Raw genomic sequence first — 17950 nt, forward strand, 5'->3', positions numbered from 1 at the left:
CAACATGTTTTGGAGAAGATGCAGAGAAAGGGGAACCCTTATACACTGTTGGTGGGAATGCAAGTTGGTGTAGCCACTTTGAAGAACAGTGTGGAGATTCCTCAAGAAATTAAAAATAGAGCTTCCCTATGACCCTGCAATTGCACTACTGGGTATTTACCCCAAAGATACAGACGTAGTGAAAAGAAGGGCCATCTGTACTCCAATGTTTATAGCAGCAATGGCCACAGTCGCCAAACTGTGGAAAGAACCAAGATGCCCATCAACAGACGAATGGATAAGGAAGATGTGGTCCATATACACTATGGAGTATAATGCCTCCATCAGAAAGGATGAATACCCAACTTTTGCAGCAACATGGACAGGACTGGAAGGGATTATACTGAGTGAAATACATCAAGGAGAGAGAGTCCAAGTATCATATGGTTTCACTTATTTGCGGAGCATAACAAATAACATGGAGGACATAGGGAGATGGAGAGGAGAATGGAGTTGAGGGAAATTGGAAGGGGAGGTGAACCATGAGAGACTATGGACTCTGAAAAACAATCTGAGGGTTTTGAAGGGGCGGGGTGTGGGAAGGGGTTGGTATTAGGGAGGGCACGTATTGCATGGAGCACAATGAATTCTGTTATGCTGAAAAGAAATAAAATAAAATTCTTAGACTCATCTTCGATCTTGCCCTTTCTGTCTCCCTCACTCATCAGCATATTCTGTCACTGCTATCTTCAAACTACCCTCCCAGAACAGGCACTATCTTGGTCTAAGCCACCATCTTCTCTCAGCCAGATCACTGCAGCAGAATCCTAGCAAGTCTTGCAGGTACACACTTGCCCTGTGGCCGGCTATTCTCAACATAGCAGTCAGAGGGACTCCTGATAAACTCAAGCCAGATCATGTCACTCCTCTGCTCAAAGGTCTGCAGGGGCTCACTGTTTTCACTCAAAGAAAAGTTGACATCGTCATGATGGCTGAAAGAAAGAAACGTGGCTTATTATACCTTCCTTCACTAATTCTCTGACCTCCCCCTAGTACGTGGTCTCTGCTCACTCCCTTCCAGCCTCATTGGCCTCACTGGCCTCCTTGTCAACAAGCAAAATCCCACCTCATGGCCTTTGCTCTGGCTGCTGCCTAGAATGCACTTCCCCTAGAAGTCTACTTTTCTCCCATCCTCTAAGTCACTAACCAAACCTCCCTTGCTTAGTGAGGACTCACTGGACCACCTATTCATACTAACATCCCCAAACCCATATTCATGCACTCTGCCAAGTCTTCCTGCCAAGTCTACCTTTTCTTTTTTCCATAGCACTTATCACATTGTAACGTAGTATAAAATTCATCTAATATGTTCACTGTTTAGTTTCTCTTCTCAGTAGAATGCAGGCTCCACAAGAGCCATAATTTCTATTTTATCCACTACTGTACTCATAATGGCCAGTACAGACTTTGATCACAATTAACTATATAAAATACGATCTGCATAAATGGAAATTATGGCATATTGCGAGCATAAAATATATTCAGTCATTAAAAATAATAAATTACAGCCAAAGTAGATGATTTGAAGGGACTCCCATAAGATACTATTGGACAGGAAATGTTCCATGATGAAATTAGTTTACTCTTTTCCCATTTTTGTTCAAAACTCAAAAAATGTCCTCATTTTGTAAAAAACGTAATTTTTTGAAAGTGTACAAGTGGATGTGTGTCCATATTGTGTTTTATGAGCATGGACAAAGTTTATCAGTATAGGGGAAAAAAAACTTTTTTTTTCAGTGAGAAGGATATATGGAATGATCTGAGTTCAAATTCTGATTAATGCACTTATTATTGATACAGCCTTTCTCAAAATCCATTCCCTCAACTATAAAACAAGGATAATAATGGCCACTTTGCAGGCTTGTTGTAGGACTTGCATATGAACTAAGGGACGCATTCAGTGACTGTGGGGTCAGTCATTCTCCCTTCTGTCACTAGCAACTAGGCCCGTGCCTAACAACTTCAGATGCTCAATAAATATTTGTTGAAAAAATTAACAGTTGCTATTATTATCACATACAACAAAACAAAATATGAAGTTTCTGAGAAAAAAAAAAAACATTTTAAGTGGATTAGTTACAAAGTTTAAAATCTATAATAACACCAGGGAATACAAAGCTGCACTGAGTCACTATCCTAGAGGGTCAATGTGCAAACATAAAAAAGAGATAGCACATATGGCAGGCATCAATGGTGATGATTTTCCCACTGATTATGTTTCCAGATTAGTTATCATCAGCCACCAGGAAATCTAAGCAAACGTTCATTGGCAGAATTTTAGCCCTAGCAATAAGATCCATTGTTTCTTCACTAGATTCACCTTCCAAGCTGATCAACAAAACACTTTATTCCACAAAATCCAGTCTTTTTATATTAACATTTATGCATGGTGATTTTTCCTATGCTTTTACTTATTTTTCTTTTCAGGGTACCTCTCTCCCATATGTTTTTCTGGTACCTCTCTCCCATATGTTTTTCTAACTCTACACAACTTGCACTTTTTTTTTCTGCTTATTTTCTTTTCATAAACTCAGATTTGAACCTTTTTTTCAGGTATTTTTCACTTGGGATTTGACCTCACTAAATGTCTTTACTGCAAATCCCTCAAAGAGAAGCAAGGTGTTTGCCTTCATTTGGAAGAGAGGGAGTTGGCATTACAGAAGGCACAGGAGCTTGAGAGGAAGCTGTTAGCTGCAAGCCTCCGTGCAAAGCTTCTCTGGGCTCCGGTGTCATTATTTGTAAAATAAGAATGGATAAATTTAATTACTTCTGAAGTTCCTTTTCTACTAATATGAATATACTTTTTCCTCCCCCTTATAAGAAAACCACTCATCCAGGTTTTATTACAAGAATGGCAATTCCAAAGATCTTCTCCAGAATCAATACTGAAAAGAGGCAGCAGAATATTCATCAATGTGGCAGATTTGCAATCAGGACCAGTATGTGGGGAAGGACCCATTCACTAGCCATCATATAATGTTCCACATAAACTAGGCAAGGAACAATTATACTTTGGAGCCCAGATTGGATAAAAATGGCTCACCAAAAATGTTTACATCCTCATCCCCAGAATCTGTATGGTACTTTACCTGATAAAAAGAGACTGTGCAGATGTAATTACATTAGGCATCTTGAGATGGGGAGATTACCCTGAATTACCTGGGTCTGCCGATCTAACCACTTGGTCCTTATAAGAGAAGCAAGAAGCGTCAGAGTCAGAGAAGGAAATATGACCACAAAACCAGAGGTCAGAATGATATGGGGTGAAGGAATGAGCACAGGAACGTGGGCAGCCTCTGGAAAACTGCAGAAGACAAGGAGGTAGACTCTAGAGCCTCCAGGAGGTATCAGCTCTGCCCACTCATTTTAGATTTATATATTCCAGAACCATAAGATAATAAACTTGTATTGCTTTAAGCCACGAAGTGTGTGATAATTTGTCACAGTAGTAACAGAAACTCATAACCCGCACTGTTAATAAATTTTGCCCTGACAAGTAGCTGTGTATAAAATCCCAGGACATCTGGACAAAGTTTGAACTAGGAACCTACGTTTGTCCATGAGAAAGGCAAAGTAGAGTGGGACACTGCCCTAGGGTTCATGGGCACAGGATGCCTCTTAGGGGCCACTTGGGCAATAAAGCACAAGGCTGAGAGGGAAGGGGGCCAGGAATAGCACTACCCCAGTGGGGCCAATTCACTACAGGTGGTGTAGAAGTAGGCCTCGGCAATGCTCTTTACTGCTTCTTCTGGAACTGGGGGACCAAAAATCTGGGAGAGACATAATTTTATTTCATTTAGACTTAGTTATTTCCTTTTCAGCTTCAGCGTTCCTGCTAGTCTTTGGTTATTTTTAAAATACAAACCCAGGGGCACCTGGGTGGCTCAGTGGGTTAAGGCCTCTACTTTCGGCTCAGGTCGTGATCCCAGGGTTGGGGGATCAAGCCCCACATCACTGGGCTCTCTGCTCAGCAGGGGGCCTGCTTCCCCTCCCCCCACCCCTGCCTGCCGCTCTGCCTACTTGTGATCTCTGTCAAATAAATAAATAAAATCTTTAAAAAATAAAAAATAAATAAAAAATAAAAATACAAACCCAGCTCAGCTTGGGCAAGTTAAAGAACTTCTAGACAGAAGGGAAAATAACTACACATCTAATCAGGTAAGGCTTTAAGCCTGCTAGTAAAGAATGAATTGGAAAGGAAAAAAACTTTTAAAGGTCAGCCTAAAAGACAAATGCAAATTTTCTGACAAAAAGTAATGATCCAGCAAGTATTTAATCTGCAAAATGGGGATAATAATAAACCTTCGAAGACCACTGTACAATAAAATGAGAAAACGTATACAAGTACACAGTGAACAGAAAACCCAGACTTCCTAAGGGGTGATTGTGTGCGACCCTTTCAGGATGCTGCAGTTTCCAAGACGGTACTTCAGTGGAAATGTTTCAACAACTCCTTTCGTCTGCAATACAGTCTGTCACAAGGGTTACTAGCCCTTAACACACCACTTCTGTTTTACTCCCAACAAGTCTACCTACAAACTGTTCAACTGCATCCAAATGGATTAAGAGCACAAAATCTGATCAGACTCACAGCAATCAGTATATCATGGGTCCACCTCTTAGTCTGGTGTCACCCAGGTAATACTGGAGGAGTCACAGCAACAGATGTGTGAAGTTAAAATGCTCAGTAATACAGATATTTTAACAATAATAATTTGACTGACTCCAAGAAATTCAACCGCTCCATAAAGCCCTCTTTGATTCTCTCTGCATTTTCTGATCACTTTACTGTAATGATGAAGTGGCAGGGGAAGGGGGGGCGGGGGGAGGGCAGGGTAGGTCTGTCCTTCTGAACTTTTGCAGAACCTCTTACCCAGAGTTTCAAGCCTCATTTGGTTGACTATCATAGCGCCAGATCGGATGGAAACTATTTCCTTCACTGTCTCCTTGACCAGACTAAAAACTACTCTGATTGAGCAATTCCATTGCCTAATATAATGTCTGGGAGAATCAATCCAGAGAAACAGGCTAAAATTATCGTAATAATCTTCATGATAATTTGTACTTTTTTACTTGTTTACTGCTTATCTCCCTGCACAAGGAGAAGACGACCATGTCTGTCTTGCTCACCTGTGTACCCTCAGAGCCTAGCACAGTGCCTGCTACATATGAATGGCTAAAGGGCTAAGTCTGAGAAGAAAAACCAGCTGCCTGCAACAGACCTAAAGGAAAGGAAGACTGGCAGTACTGTATTTCCTGCCTTAATCCTTTCCATAAAACCAGAGAATTTGAGAGCTTGAAGCTACCAGGTGGTTCACCTTTCCACATTTTGGGTTCCAAGCATGTCAACCACCACCACTCACTGATTAATCTCATTAGCCATGAGGGGAAATAAATAATGGTCATGATATAAAAAATGTAATGTCATAAGGTATTTGCTTAATTTTTTTTGTATGCATATTTAATGTATTACCCTTTGAGTAATAATATTAATTTTGATCTGTATAGTACTTTATAATCTAAAATTCCACATCTTCATTAAAGCATTAGAACTGTGCTCATGAGGGGCACCTGGGTGGCTCAGTGGGTTAAAGCCTCTGCCTTCGGCTCAGGGTCCTGGGATGGAGCCCAGCATCTGGCTCCCTGCTCAGCGGGGAGCCTGCTTCCTCCTCTCTCTCTCTCTGCCTGCCTCTCTGTCTACTTGTAATCTCTGTCAAACAAATAAATAAAATCTTTTTAAAAAAATTATAAAAAAAAAAAAACTGTGCTCATGAGATAACACATAGGAGACACTTAGAACAGGTCTGACACATGGCAGGCAAGTGTCCACCCTATCCTCATCATTAGCACCGCAATGAATACAACCATGAAGAAACTCAGGCGTCCTTCTACTCAAGGGCCTTCCAACAGTCTCATCCATTCTTTCTCCAAGGACAGTTCATGGCTTACACAGAAATCGCTACCAAAGGACCTTCTCCTCATCTAACCTCTAATTTTTATAATGGCAAGAAAAGGAAAGGAGATCATTTCCTTTTCACTTTATTGTCACTATGCAGACTTTCTACCAAAAAAAAAAAAAAAAGAAGAAGAAGAAAGAGAGAGAGAGAGAGAGAACACAAGAGAGGCACCAGGCCTGCAAAAAAAAAAGGATAATGGCCAAAGAAAAACCTAGTAGGGCTGAGGTGGAGCCAGGACATTAGGTGATTCTGCTGCAGGGAATCCACTCTAGGAATCACTGCAAAAAAAGGGCGAGGACGTGGATGAAAAAAAGAATTAAGGAGTCCCGTTGTTAAGGACATCTCAAATGGACCTGATCAATATAGTGGGAGTGGAGTATCTAGAAAGATCAGTACCAGTCTGGATTAGATTCTCTGAATTTGAAATCAATAGATGATTTGCATTGCAATTATTTTTTAAAAAACAGAAATGTTATATGAGATTATGTGTTAAAGTGTGACAAAAATTTGTAATTCCAATGTGTGTGTGTGTGTGTGTATATATAACATGATATTTTCCAAAATTATTTAGAATAGAAAATATGAAAACTTTAAAGTAAGGTCTTTAACTGCTGAAATACTGTCTTCTCAGCCCCCTTGATCCCAGTAGGCCTATTAAAGGTAACTTGGAAAATATTTAAGAATCAAGAAACTACATGCAAACAGGTAAGGGATGCATGTACATTTAGTTTCAGGCTGACCACTCAGGTAAAATCTATTCCTCATCTTCAGCATGGACCTTGGCCTTTGGAAGGCAAAGGAGCTAAAGCCTAACCCCAGGTCGTTCTGGCATCAATGAACCTCTCCATGATCAATAACCTAATGACTGAGTATCCTGTGATCATAACTAAATTATGTCACTACTAGTGTGTCATCTGAATTCAATGCAAATATCTACATATTCATCTTAAGTATAAGTAAGCATTCTGGATTAAAATCTCTATGTGTTCTATATGTTGAAGTTACAAGAGCCAGGAAAAGATAAGTGTCTATTTAGTACTGCAATAATAAAACAGAATAATATAGGGTGATTTTGGAAGCAGTTCATTCTATACCTAAAATAATTTTAGAACTTCCAAATAAACAAGTACATGGAAAAATTAGTTGAATTCATAAACGTATCAAAAGAAAGTACATTGGCCAGCTGTTTCTAAAAACCTTGACAGTAATATAAGACCAAAACTAGGGATTATGTAATAATTCTAATAGCTGTATAACTTTTTAATTATAACTATTAATAACAATAAAAAATTAAGAACTGTGCTTAAGAACTGTGCTTGCTTTTTAAGTAGTACACTTAGACCTGAGACTTTCAAGAAAACCCATCTGGGAGTTTTCATATCCTGTGAGAAAAGATTTCTCTTTTGTGAGTAGCAGAATTTCAACTTCTACTTTAAAGGAATGTTGACTTTGACATTTACTTCTTTGGCAAAACACCTATTCATAGGTTTATCTCAAATTCAGATAAATTGTTTATTCCCTGTTTTCACCTTTGAGCATTCGTCCAAACTCCCATTTGAAAAGGTAAATACGGGGTTTGCTTTTTCCACTCTTAACCTAGAGTGGGTCATGCTGTCAAGGTAGTCCCGCAGCACCTGTCGATCTTCCTCCCTCTGCTCTTCAGGTGAGGGGGTGGACGGAGATTTATACACAGAGGAAAGGCATCCTAGAGTCTCTGAGTGCATTGTGAACCTCTTGCTAGCATACCTCTCCTAAACAAGCCTGCTCTAGCCGCCAAACTTCCATTTTTCAAAATCCCTGTTGCCGGGAAAGGGCGGGGGAGGGCCCGAGGAGGGAGTACCCAGCAGAAATAGATCTGAAAAGAACATGAGCTTTGGAACCAGAAGCCATGGATTTGAAGCCTAACTCACTAACTCGGCAGGATATTCAACCTTGCAGTACTTCTGTTTTTTCATCTCTTACAGGAGGATTACTGTTCTCAAGGGAGTTGCAGGGGTGACATTTCTTAATGTAGGTCAAGCTCCAAGTACTGACCTTGGCCCAAAGTATCTGCTCAATAAACGGTGGCTCTCACTACCCTGAGCATTTCACCATTGCCTTCATGGTTCCAAATTTTACATATCCTGTGACGCAGCTGTAACACAGGTCTCATCAACTCCAAAGGTCTGGAATTTTCCAGCAATCTCTCCTCCTAGGCCTTTGCTTTCAACATCCAACATTTCCTGGTCCTTTCCGTATGTACAGTGCAATGTGCCTGCCTTGCTCATTTGCCGCTAAATTTCTGGAAGGAGCGATCTAGCAAGAGAAAATCCTATGGCAGAGAAAAAAGATTAGAGAGTCTAAGATTGTCTAGTTGGCACCTCCCAGAATCCACAAAACACATTCTGAAAGGAGGGAAAGCAGTTCTGCATGCCTGAATGAGATCCTAAGGCCTGTGCAGAACTGCGCTCCGGGCGCCGCCTCCAATCCCTACAGGGAGAGCGAGGCGCTTCTGGCCACATTTCCTCATCCTAAAGGAAGAAAAGCGGCGACGGGGCTGCGTGCGCGCCTAGGAAGACACCCGCCCACGCGGCTCCGCCAACGCAAAGACGCAGCTCCCTCCCGGAACCGAGGAAGAGGGAGGCTCCATCCGGACTCACTTCCTGCAGGGGAAAGGAAAGACATCTTGCCGCAGGGCGGCCCGAGGCAGTTCCGCCCCCGGACCAGCCGGCAGCGGAGCGCGCCCCGCAGGCACTTACGTGGCGCAGCCCGCTCGGGAGGCGCGGGCAGGCGAAGGCCGCCCCGCCAGCCCCGGCCTCCCCGCGGGACCCCCGGCCAACCCCGGCTAAGGGCGACGCCCGCGTAGCCCCCGGCCCGGCGGAAGGGCGACCCCGGGAGGCGCACAGAGCGCGGTAGGAGCAGGGGCGCGCAGGCTGCCACCGGGTCACCCACCTTTCTCACTCTGCGGGCTGTGTAGAGCCCCATCCCGTCCTGAACCCGGGAGGACTTCAGGGAGAACCTGTCCGGCACGTACATGCCCAGCATTTTCCCCGCCGCGGCCGCCGCCGCTTGCTCAGCACCAGCTCCCTGCGCCCGGGCGGCGACACATCGAAATTTGGGGTGCTGGGTGAAGGGGAGAGGCCGGCGGGAAAGGAGGAAATGGAGTTTTCCTCCCAGAATCCCCACCTCCCCGGCGATTCCAGGATCCCCCGCGGCTCAGCCCCTCCTAGTCCCGGGTCTGGCTCAACCCGGAGCCGCGGCGGCCGCTGCTGCCATTGCTGCCGCGGGGGCGCGGGGGGCGCGGGCCGGGGCGCTGCGGGCGCAGAGACGCCGCGCTCTGATTGGCCCGAAGTTGGCGGCTCGGACCTCGGAGTGACCTCGGAGCCTCAAACCTAGAGGCCGGTGAGAGGAGAGGACCCGCCTGCTCCCCGTGCTCCGCGCGGCAGCTTACGAACCCGCCCTAGTCCCGCTTGGGATTTTGGCCCACTAAACCAGCAGTATTCCTAGGCGGGGAATTTTACTCTTTTTAGATGCAAAACGAAATGGGCCATGACATAGCTGGGGGCATCCTCCAAAACAATCTTATGGAATTCCAGACTCTGAAAGTATTTTTACTGCCCCGCCACTGAAAGCCAACCCTGAGATTTCGGAACTTTGGGTGCTTCTCACATCTAAGTTCTGCGTTTTTTTTGTTTAACAATGCTTGTTTCAGGGATTTGAATTCATAGGAATCAGTGAAAGGGGGTGTACACAGTCTGCAACTAATCCGTTTTAATTCAAAACTTGTCGCTAACAATTTATTATTTAAATCCAGCAGAAACTAGGTTTTGGATGGTGCTGTAACCCAGGGAAAGATCTTACAGTTCCCAAGATAACACCATTTCTGAGTTCTCTTTTGCTTGGAAATGACCAGACCTGTCATAGATCACCAGACATAAGCAGGAGAGGTGGGGGAGTTGGGAGGGAACGCCCGAACAATAGAATCTTCTATCACAGCAATGAAACAACAGAAGTCTTGTTTTAGTCGTTTTAATAAAGTTTGGTACTGCTCAGAATAAATTTTATTTATTTTTTTTTAAAGATTTTATTTATTTATTTGACAGACAGAAATCACAAGGAGGCAGAGAAGCAGGCAGAGAGAGAAGGAGGAAAGCAGGCTCCCTGCTGAGCAGAGAGCCCCATATGGGGCTTGATCCCAGGACCCTGAGATCATGACCTGAGCCGAAGGCAGCGGCTTAACCCACTGAGCCACCCAGGCGCCCCTCAGAATAAATTTTAAAAGGCTGTTTTCTCCTTTAAGACAAGCTAGGAGCTTTCTATTCATGTCTCCTGATATTCTTGATAATTTTCTACTCTGAGGTCTTTTGGAATTCATTTGATGGTCCTATAAACATTTGATGTTCCTTATAAACCATTAAAAAATAGTAATTCTGACAACATTAAAGACCACACTTAAAAAATATAATTCAACTAAATAAATTTTAAAGATTTTATTGGCTGCGTTCAACAATCCATGAATGGGGCAGCATTCAATCTGGCAAAGAGAAAAGAGCATTGAGGAGCTGCACTAAATGAAAGACTTTGGGGCAGAAAATAGCAGAAACAAGGAAATTATACTCGACAAAAAAGCAGATTGGCTGTTGAAGGTTACTTTCTTTTAGGGGATGGCAGGTATCCATCTGGCAGATTACCTGTCTAGTGCTCATCAGGCAACTCTGATTGACTGGTTTAAAATTACATTTCTACAAGAGCCAAAAGAAATTAAGTTGAATCTCAGTTTGGTAACATGGAGCTTAGCATAAGTGACTCCATTTTGAGCCTGTTGTCTTGCTTTCAGCAACACACACACATCATGGAAATGATTTCTATTTCTTGACTTAGAGAAGCCTTGGAATGAAAATAGCTCCTCGTTTCTTAAGTAGAAAAATTTTATTAAAATCACATAATAACAATATTTGGAGATTTCAAAGAATAGAATAAATTATTCTCTTTTTGGAAAATGTAAGGGCAGCTTTGTCAGGTGTGACAAGACGATGCCTTAATTATTCTTGGGAGTTTCCATCGCTTTAACCCATCACTGAAAATACTATTTAACCTTCTATAGAGAAGAAATGAATCAATAAATACAGTTTGGGGCACCTGGGTGGCTCAAACAGTTAAGCATCAGACTCTTAGTTTCAGCTCAGTTTGTGATCTCATGGTCTTGAAATCAAGCCTGTTGTTGGGCTCCGTTCTCAGCGTGGAGTCTGCTTATCCCTTTGCTGCTCCCCTGCTCACATGCATGCACACAGTGTCTCTCTGTCTCTAAAATAAATAAATACAATTTTCTAAGTAATAAGTACAGTTTATTTGAATGGAATTCCATTCAATCATAACATCTATGTAATACGTACTATGTAAATCTACATAATATAGGTGTTTAGCAAATATTTCTTGATTAAAAGTCAATTCTGAGGCTAATCTGAGGTTTTCAAACCACTGACTAAATGATATGCCTTAATTTCACTAGTGCCCCCAAAGAATCTGGACTAAATCAGTTTTCCTGGGGTCCTTTAAGCCAGTGCTATACCCAAGCCAGACCAGATCCCCTAAGTGCAAATAGAACCAGATCACAATCCAGAGGGTGACCATAGTGTTTACCCCAGAGCACTCAGTCCTTTGTCAGACACAGCCTTTCAGTTCTGGCCCTGAAGGCACACTGGCTTTTCAGTCAAATGCTCTGCCATGTCTGTTTGGGCACAGAAGTTTCCACAGCTTTTGATTATTAGAAAAGAAATGTTTTCTGGTTTTGGTCTGACACAACCCTCATTCACTGATGACCATATCTCCCTTGGCATATCTCCCTTTTTGTTGCATGTTATGTTTCTGGGGAGCAAAGTTGTCAGCTTGAGAATGCTCATCTTTCTGAATGTACGTATCTTTATTAATAAATAGTTTTAAAAAAAAAGTTTGTAAAGATAAGTCTAAAAGTAATAAAATGAGAAACTTTCCAGATCTTTTATGAATCTCTGTCAGGGGTTTTGTTACAACTGGCACAAACAGTAGATTTCATCAAAGACTACAATGTTCTTTTTACCTATATGATGGGAATGTTCAGAAGATCTGCCTAAAAGATGGAAAACAGTAATAAAAAGCTCTTAATAATAATCCCTATTACAACACATAAAAAAGGATACATGTTTGCCAAATCAAAATGCATAATACTGACCGGAAATTTGATTTTGAAGCCTGTAAGACAGTAGTTGTACAATGAGTCACTTCTTAGAACTTTAAAAGCTAGAAAGTGACCTTTCAATATTAACTTTGAAAAACGGGAAATTAAAAGTCTGCTTTATATCATGAGTTTAAATCCAGTCTTTAAAAAAAAATAAGTAAGAAAATCAAAATATTGACATCAAAGTACTACCATGCACCTGATTTACTTATTCCAGAAAATTTTGCACTATTTTGATGCAAGAGAAATGACTCTATAAACATTTCTCCTTATTTTCAAATTTGCTTCTAGAGGAAATTCTTTTAATTGATATGCCTAAAGCAAACTCTACTTATTGAATTCAAACTTCTGTGCTGGTGCAGGCTTTGTTTTTTATTACAAGGAAAGACCTGAATGATGATTCCATATTAATTAATTATTTTACCAGAATTCTTCTGATTGTGTCTTGGTTATTAATGACGTTTCCAACTACCATCATAGAATAAAAGCCTGATAGGAAAAAAAAAATCACTGAGGGTTATTTGTCTTTAGTTTCTTTAGAGTCAGAAGGATTTTGTAGTGAACGAATATGAAGCCAAGTTTCCTGAGAAGAAAAGAATAAAGATTTACTTGGTGTGACTCAAAAAAAAAAAATAATAATAATAATAATTCTGAAAATAAAATCTATAGTGTGGTTGTTGGATTCTTGCTCTAGAATCATTTATCCTTAGATTCTACAATAGCAACAGCACCATGAAAAGATGACCTTGAAACTTGAAAAAGTCTGCATATTTAATTTTCTTTAATCTCTTGGTTTTAAGTGATGATAGCAAAGACTTGGATGCAGTACCAGAACATCATCATAAAATCCTTTAACCAGAAAAAACCTAGGGACATCTGGCTGGCTCAGTCGGTACAGCATGCAATGCTTAATTTCAGGGTCATGAGTTTGAGCCCCACATAGGTGTAGAGTTTACAAAAGAAACAAACAACAAACAACAACAAAAAAAAACAAAAACCATGAAAAACCTAGAAGCTATTGGGACTAGAGTGAGTAATGTTGTAAAAAGGTAAGCCAAAGGATAAATCAGTGGTCATAGCCTCAAAAGTCAATGCTGTTCATGGAGCGGCATGTGGAAGGGTAGAAGGAAGCAGAAGGAAAGTAAGGCAAGGAAACCAAGGATAATGGTTTCCATGCATTGAGCTTAGTATATGCCAGAAGTGAGACTAGGTTCTTGGTATCCACTATTTTAAAGCCCTAACAGTCCTACTGTCAACAGTCTGGCAAAGTAAATTTTCTTAGCCCCATTTTACACACCAGGAAACTGAAACCCAGAGAAGTGATCAATCATAAATCAATTTCACACATCCGTGAAGTGCTGGAGGTAATTCAAAACCAGGACTGGCTGATTCCTATGTCCTTGATTCTGCCTCCTGCTGATTCAGTCGGGTTCACTTTCCAGTTACACTTCCTATGAGGCTTTAGGAGAGAAGGAACACTCCACTTACCTCTCTCTCTCTTTCCCTCTTTCATCTCACCCCACCTCCCCAGTGCCCCATCCAGCTCCTCCCTTAGAACTGGGCAGAAAATCTGATTGGCCAAAGTCCATAAAATACTTTCTCTGTAGTCAGATGCTCCAGTTGGGTTCAATCAACTGTGTTGAAGAGAAGATCAAGTCCTGTGATTCTCCAAGGACATTTCTTCTGCAGAGAATGACTGTAAGATAAGACACTGGTTTTAAAGAAAGTTTCCCTGAACCTGATACATATTTTGAGGCTTGGCCTATTTAAAAACATAGCCTAGCTTATCCATACATTTCTAATCCACAGAAGTGATAATTTTAAGAAGAATCAGTAATTACCAAAAAACAATACCAATGCTCCCATGTTCGTCAGAACCTCACAGTTTGTTCTGATTTCCCTTTTCCCTTATTGAAATAACATGGTGATTTCAGAGCTGAAGTATTATGAAGGGGGCAATGGGTTGTTGCGGGGGGGCACCTCATAGCATACCATTCAAAACGAGACATGAGAAATCTTAAAGTAATCATTTTCTATGAACTCTCTAAAACTATATAGAGAGTGAAACAATAATTATTGTAGTAATATCTTACCAATTATTTATCACAGAGAGGCATGAACCATCCTTTTCCTTAGAAAATGTTATTTCAAATAAACATCACAGTTGAGTGCTAATATCTTGGTGATCTCTCTATCACAAGGGGCACATACACAACCAATGATGTAATTCCCACTGAATCGGGGTCTCCATCTGGCCTCCTCTCTACGGCTTCTTTCTCATGCTCAACAGCTTGAAGTTTCACATAGTATTTCATCATTAGAAAGGTAATCTAACTCCATCCTCTCTGGCTGAGTGTGTGATCATAGCGAAGTAACACTGGCTATCACTAATATTAAAGTTTCTTTTGGGACGCCGGGTGGCTCAGTTGGTTAAGCGGCTGCCTTCGGCTCAGGTCATGATCCCACCGTCCTGGGATCGAGTCCCACATTGGGCTCCTTGCTTGGCAGGGAGCCTGCTTCTCCCTCTGCCTCTGCCTGCCACTCTGTCTGCCTGTGCTCACTCTTGCTTCTCTCTCTATGACAAATAGATAAATAAAATCTTAAAAAAAAAAAAAAATTCAGTTGTTTCTAATTGTAACCAAGGACTATATTAACATATTTTACATGCGGACAAAGAATATTGTTCTTTATTTAGTCCAACAGGCGAGTTCAAGACAGTAGAGTTCATTAACATTATTTTCCTGTGTTTTAAAAAGTCTTTGTAATTAGTCCACAGTATATTAATGTCACTTATTTCTAAAACACCAACAAAATTTTCTGTGCTAAAGTGGGTCTATAGCTCTTAAGCTTTTATATCCAAACTTAATTTGAGAAGTATTTAAGTTGTATACATGACAGAAATAAGAAACAATATATTATTCTGAAAGTTACCAATACTGCTTGCCCTGAAGGTAACTTAAACCTATTGTTTTAGGAAACTTGTCAACATATGGAAAACCAAATTGGAAGACTTCTGGCTATGTGACAGACATATTCTCTGGAGAGAAGATACCAAAAAACCATAATATGGCAAAAATAACACATCCTCTTATACCATTGGGTCCAATGTTTCCTCTGTGAATTATAATCCAGCCAGACTTTGCCCTGCTCTTCTCTTCGCCTGAGGAATTCAGTTATTATAAGTCTCTCTTTATTGAAAGTCACTATGCAGTTTGGAAAAAAAAATGGCATTATGCTGATTCTTCAAGTCATCAGTTCTGAATATTTCTGCAAAATTTCACCATAAGAAATCTTAGGCCTGAAGGAAGCAAAAAGAGTTTAAAAAAAAAAAAAATCCCACAGACCATATTAAAGTCTGTGGTAAATTATATAGGCTACCCACAAAAATAGCTTCTGGAAATCTTTTCCTCAGACACAACTGCCAAAATAGTCTCCCTCCTTTGTTTCTACCATGGAGAACTCCTTTCTGTTAGGAGTGCTTCCCAGTCTCTGCTGGAGTAGTAGGGAGTCATGAAAACAGTAAGGATCTGGGAATCAGAGTTTGAGTTTGAGTCACAGAGCTGAGAAGTATTAACATGAGACCATAGGAAAGGTTAGTAGTCACTCTACAACTATAGTGAGGATCACACTGCCAAGTTTGCAGAACCCTGGACACACGACAGGTTCAAAAGCAACAGAAATTATTGTTACTGTTATTATTATCTTGGATTAGGACTATGTCTCATTGCTGTACTCTAGTGTTTTCACCAAGCATTCTAGGCTTTGCTCTAATTACCCAGAAGTGAGTCTATTATCTGCAACATGGCACGTGGCAGCCCCCGATCAGCCTTCCAGGACAAGAAGAGTGTCCTTAATGTCTGCATGATACTGACTATAGGACAAGGATACTTCCATAGAGATAAGCAGGATACTAAAATTTTCCAGTGAGAACTTGAAGGAAACAGTTCTTCTCTGGGCTCATAGACCACTTGTGTCTCCCAATGGGGGAGGAAATAAACCTTCCAGAAGTTACAGGATATTAATTTTATCAGTTTGAAGTCCTTGATTATACTTCCCATTTACTTAAAACTTTGTAGAAGGTCTTCAATTTTTAACTCAAAATACAGACTCCTGGCAAGAAGGGTTTATAGAACTCATGATGTGTCAAGCACAAAGAATAAGCAGTACAAGCGATGGGACTTTGAAAACTCAGCAGCACATGAAAATAATGTAGTAGCCAATACTACTACTTTGGGATGGGAAGAATAGAAAAAGAGTCTTATTTAATGCATTTCGAAGGTTGTCCCATACAACCTGTGTTTTTGCCCAGTTGGAGGCTGTGTAATTTGTGGAGAAATGAAGTATTTCTTTCTTTTTTTAAAAAAAAATGAAGTATTTCTTACAAGGAGGACTTAATCGTATTTCTGTCATGCTAGCATCTATATTACAAATAGGAAGGGAACAGAGATATGAAGCAGTCCCTTTAGAGACAGAGTGCTATGGCCCTGCACGAACACACAAATCATCTTGCTGAGCTCACGGGAGAAAAGAAAGCCTCTTCTAGACATCATCTGATGACAGTTGATAATCTATGGACAAAATGTTTGAGGAAGTGCATAAGTGAATATGAACCCCAGCATCAAGGTTCCTGAAGGTACAACTTGATATGACCTTTTAACCTGGAAGAACAATTGTGGGGACATATTAAACATGGTAGACACAGAAGAGGATTTGCAAGGCCTGAAGTGATTCTTTACACACAAGGTTGGGAAATGGAGAGACACAGCCCAAATAGTGACACCCAACACATGCAGAGAGTACATGTAGTAAACTGTGCACATAGCAAATTATAAATTGGTGTGAGGACTAAACTGCAGGTTGTTCCCATAAAAGGGATGATCATGATCATCTTAAACAAATCTTTCATTAAGAACTGAAAAAGTTACTCACAAATTAACTAAATATCAATGGTAGAACTGAATGACTTCTCTCTGTGCTTTGCCCTCAAAAGTCTGGTGCCCAGAGTGGGCAAAGGCACAAGAAGCCAGTCCCTGGCAGAATTCTGTCTACACTGGACTGATTTTGTCTGGGTATACTGCATCCCTCTAATATTTAGCCAAGATAATTAAGGTCAACACCCAAAAAACCGGAACCATATGAGATCTTTGTAATGATCGCACAATGAGAACTACTCTGGAAGCAGTTCTGCCAGCATCTACGAGATGAAATAATATAAGTTAATCTTAAAGCTCTTTGGTTCACTTATCTGGATTCCTGGGTCCAATATTGCACATGTATGCTCCTCTTCCACGCTTCTATTTCCTTTCCCTTTTCCTGACAGTCTCCTGCAGCTCCAGTGTTATTGTATGCTATAAAAAATATTTTACTCATGCAATTGCAATGCTTTCTAACTTTCAAGCTCAGTAGGGAAAAATATGGAGGTGTTTAATTCTCCAGTTTTATATATTTTTTTCATGGGAAATGAAAGTCAAAATCTGAAAAGTAGCAACTTGCAGTAAAACACTATTTTTCTTCTTTTCCCAATATGTCTAAATGGCATCAAGTTCAAATCCTTTATTACAGATAATCCTAGCCAATTTAAATGTCCAATTTCTCAATAAAACATGAATCAGGAAAAGTCAATATCTTTGCAAATGTGATTCCAAATTTTGCCCTCAGATAGTCTAACTAAATTTCCACTCACTTCAGGGTGAGTTATAAAAAGTACATCTGAAAGAAGAATTTGGCCCAGGAAACTTAAAATGATTGTAGGGTAAGTACA

The 17950-nt window shown here is 40.8% G+C and overlaps 1 protein-coding gene across 1 annotated transcript in view; it reads right to left on the bottom strand.

Annotated features, from left to right (window-relative positions):
• PRDM5 (PR/SET domain 5) overlaps positions 1-9052 on the bottom strand; it is a 217629-nt gene extending 208577 nt beyond the window's left edge. Inside the window, exon 1 of the mRNA XM_004747989.3 lies at positions 8928-9052. Within this exon, the coding sequence (XP_004748046.1) occupies positions 8928-9020 (93 nt within the window). The 5' untranslated portion in view covers positions 9021-9052. The remainder of the gene's footprint in view (positions 1-8927) is intronic.
• Between the last annotated feature and the right edge of the window lie 8898 nt (positions 9053-17950).

The sequence above is a fragment of the Mustela putorius genome, unplaced genomic scaffold (genome assembly GCF_011764305.1).
Source record: "Mustela putorius furo isolate JIRA1106 unplaced genomic scaffold, ASM1176430v1.1 tig00000721_pilon_pilon_pilon, whole genome shotgun sequence".
NCBI lineage: Eukaryota > Metazoa > Chordata > Mammalia > Carnivora > Mustelidae > Mustela > Mustela putorius.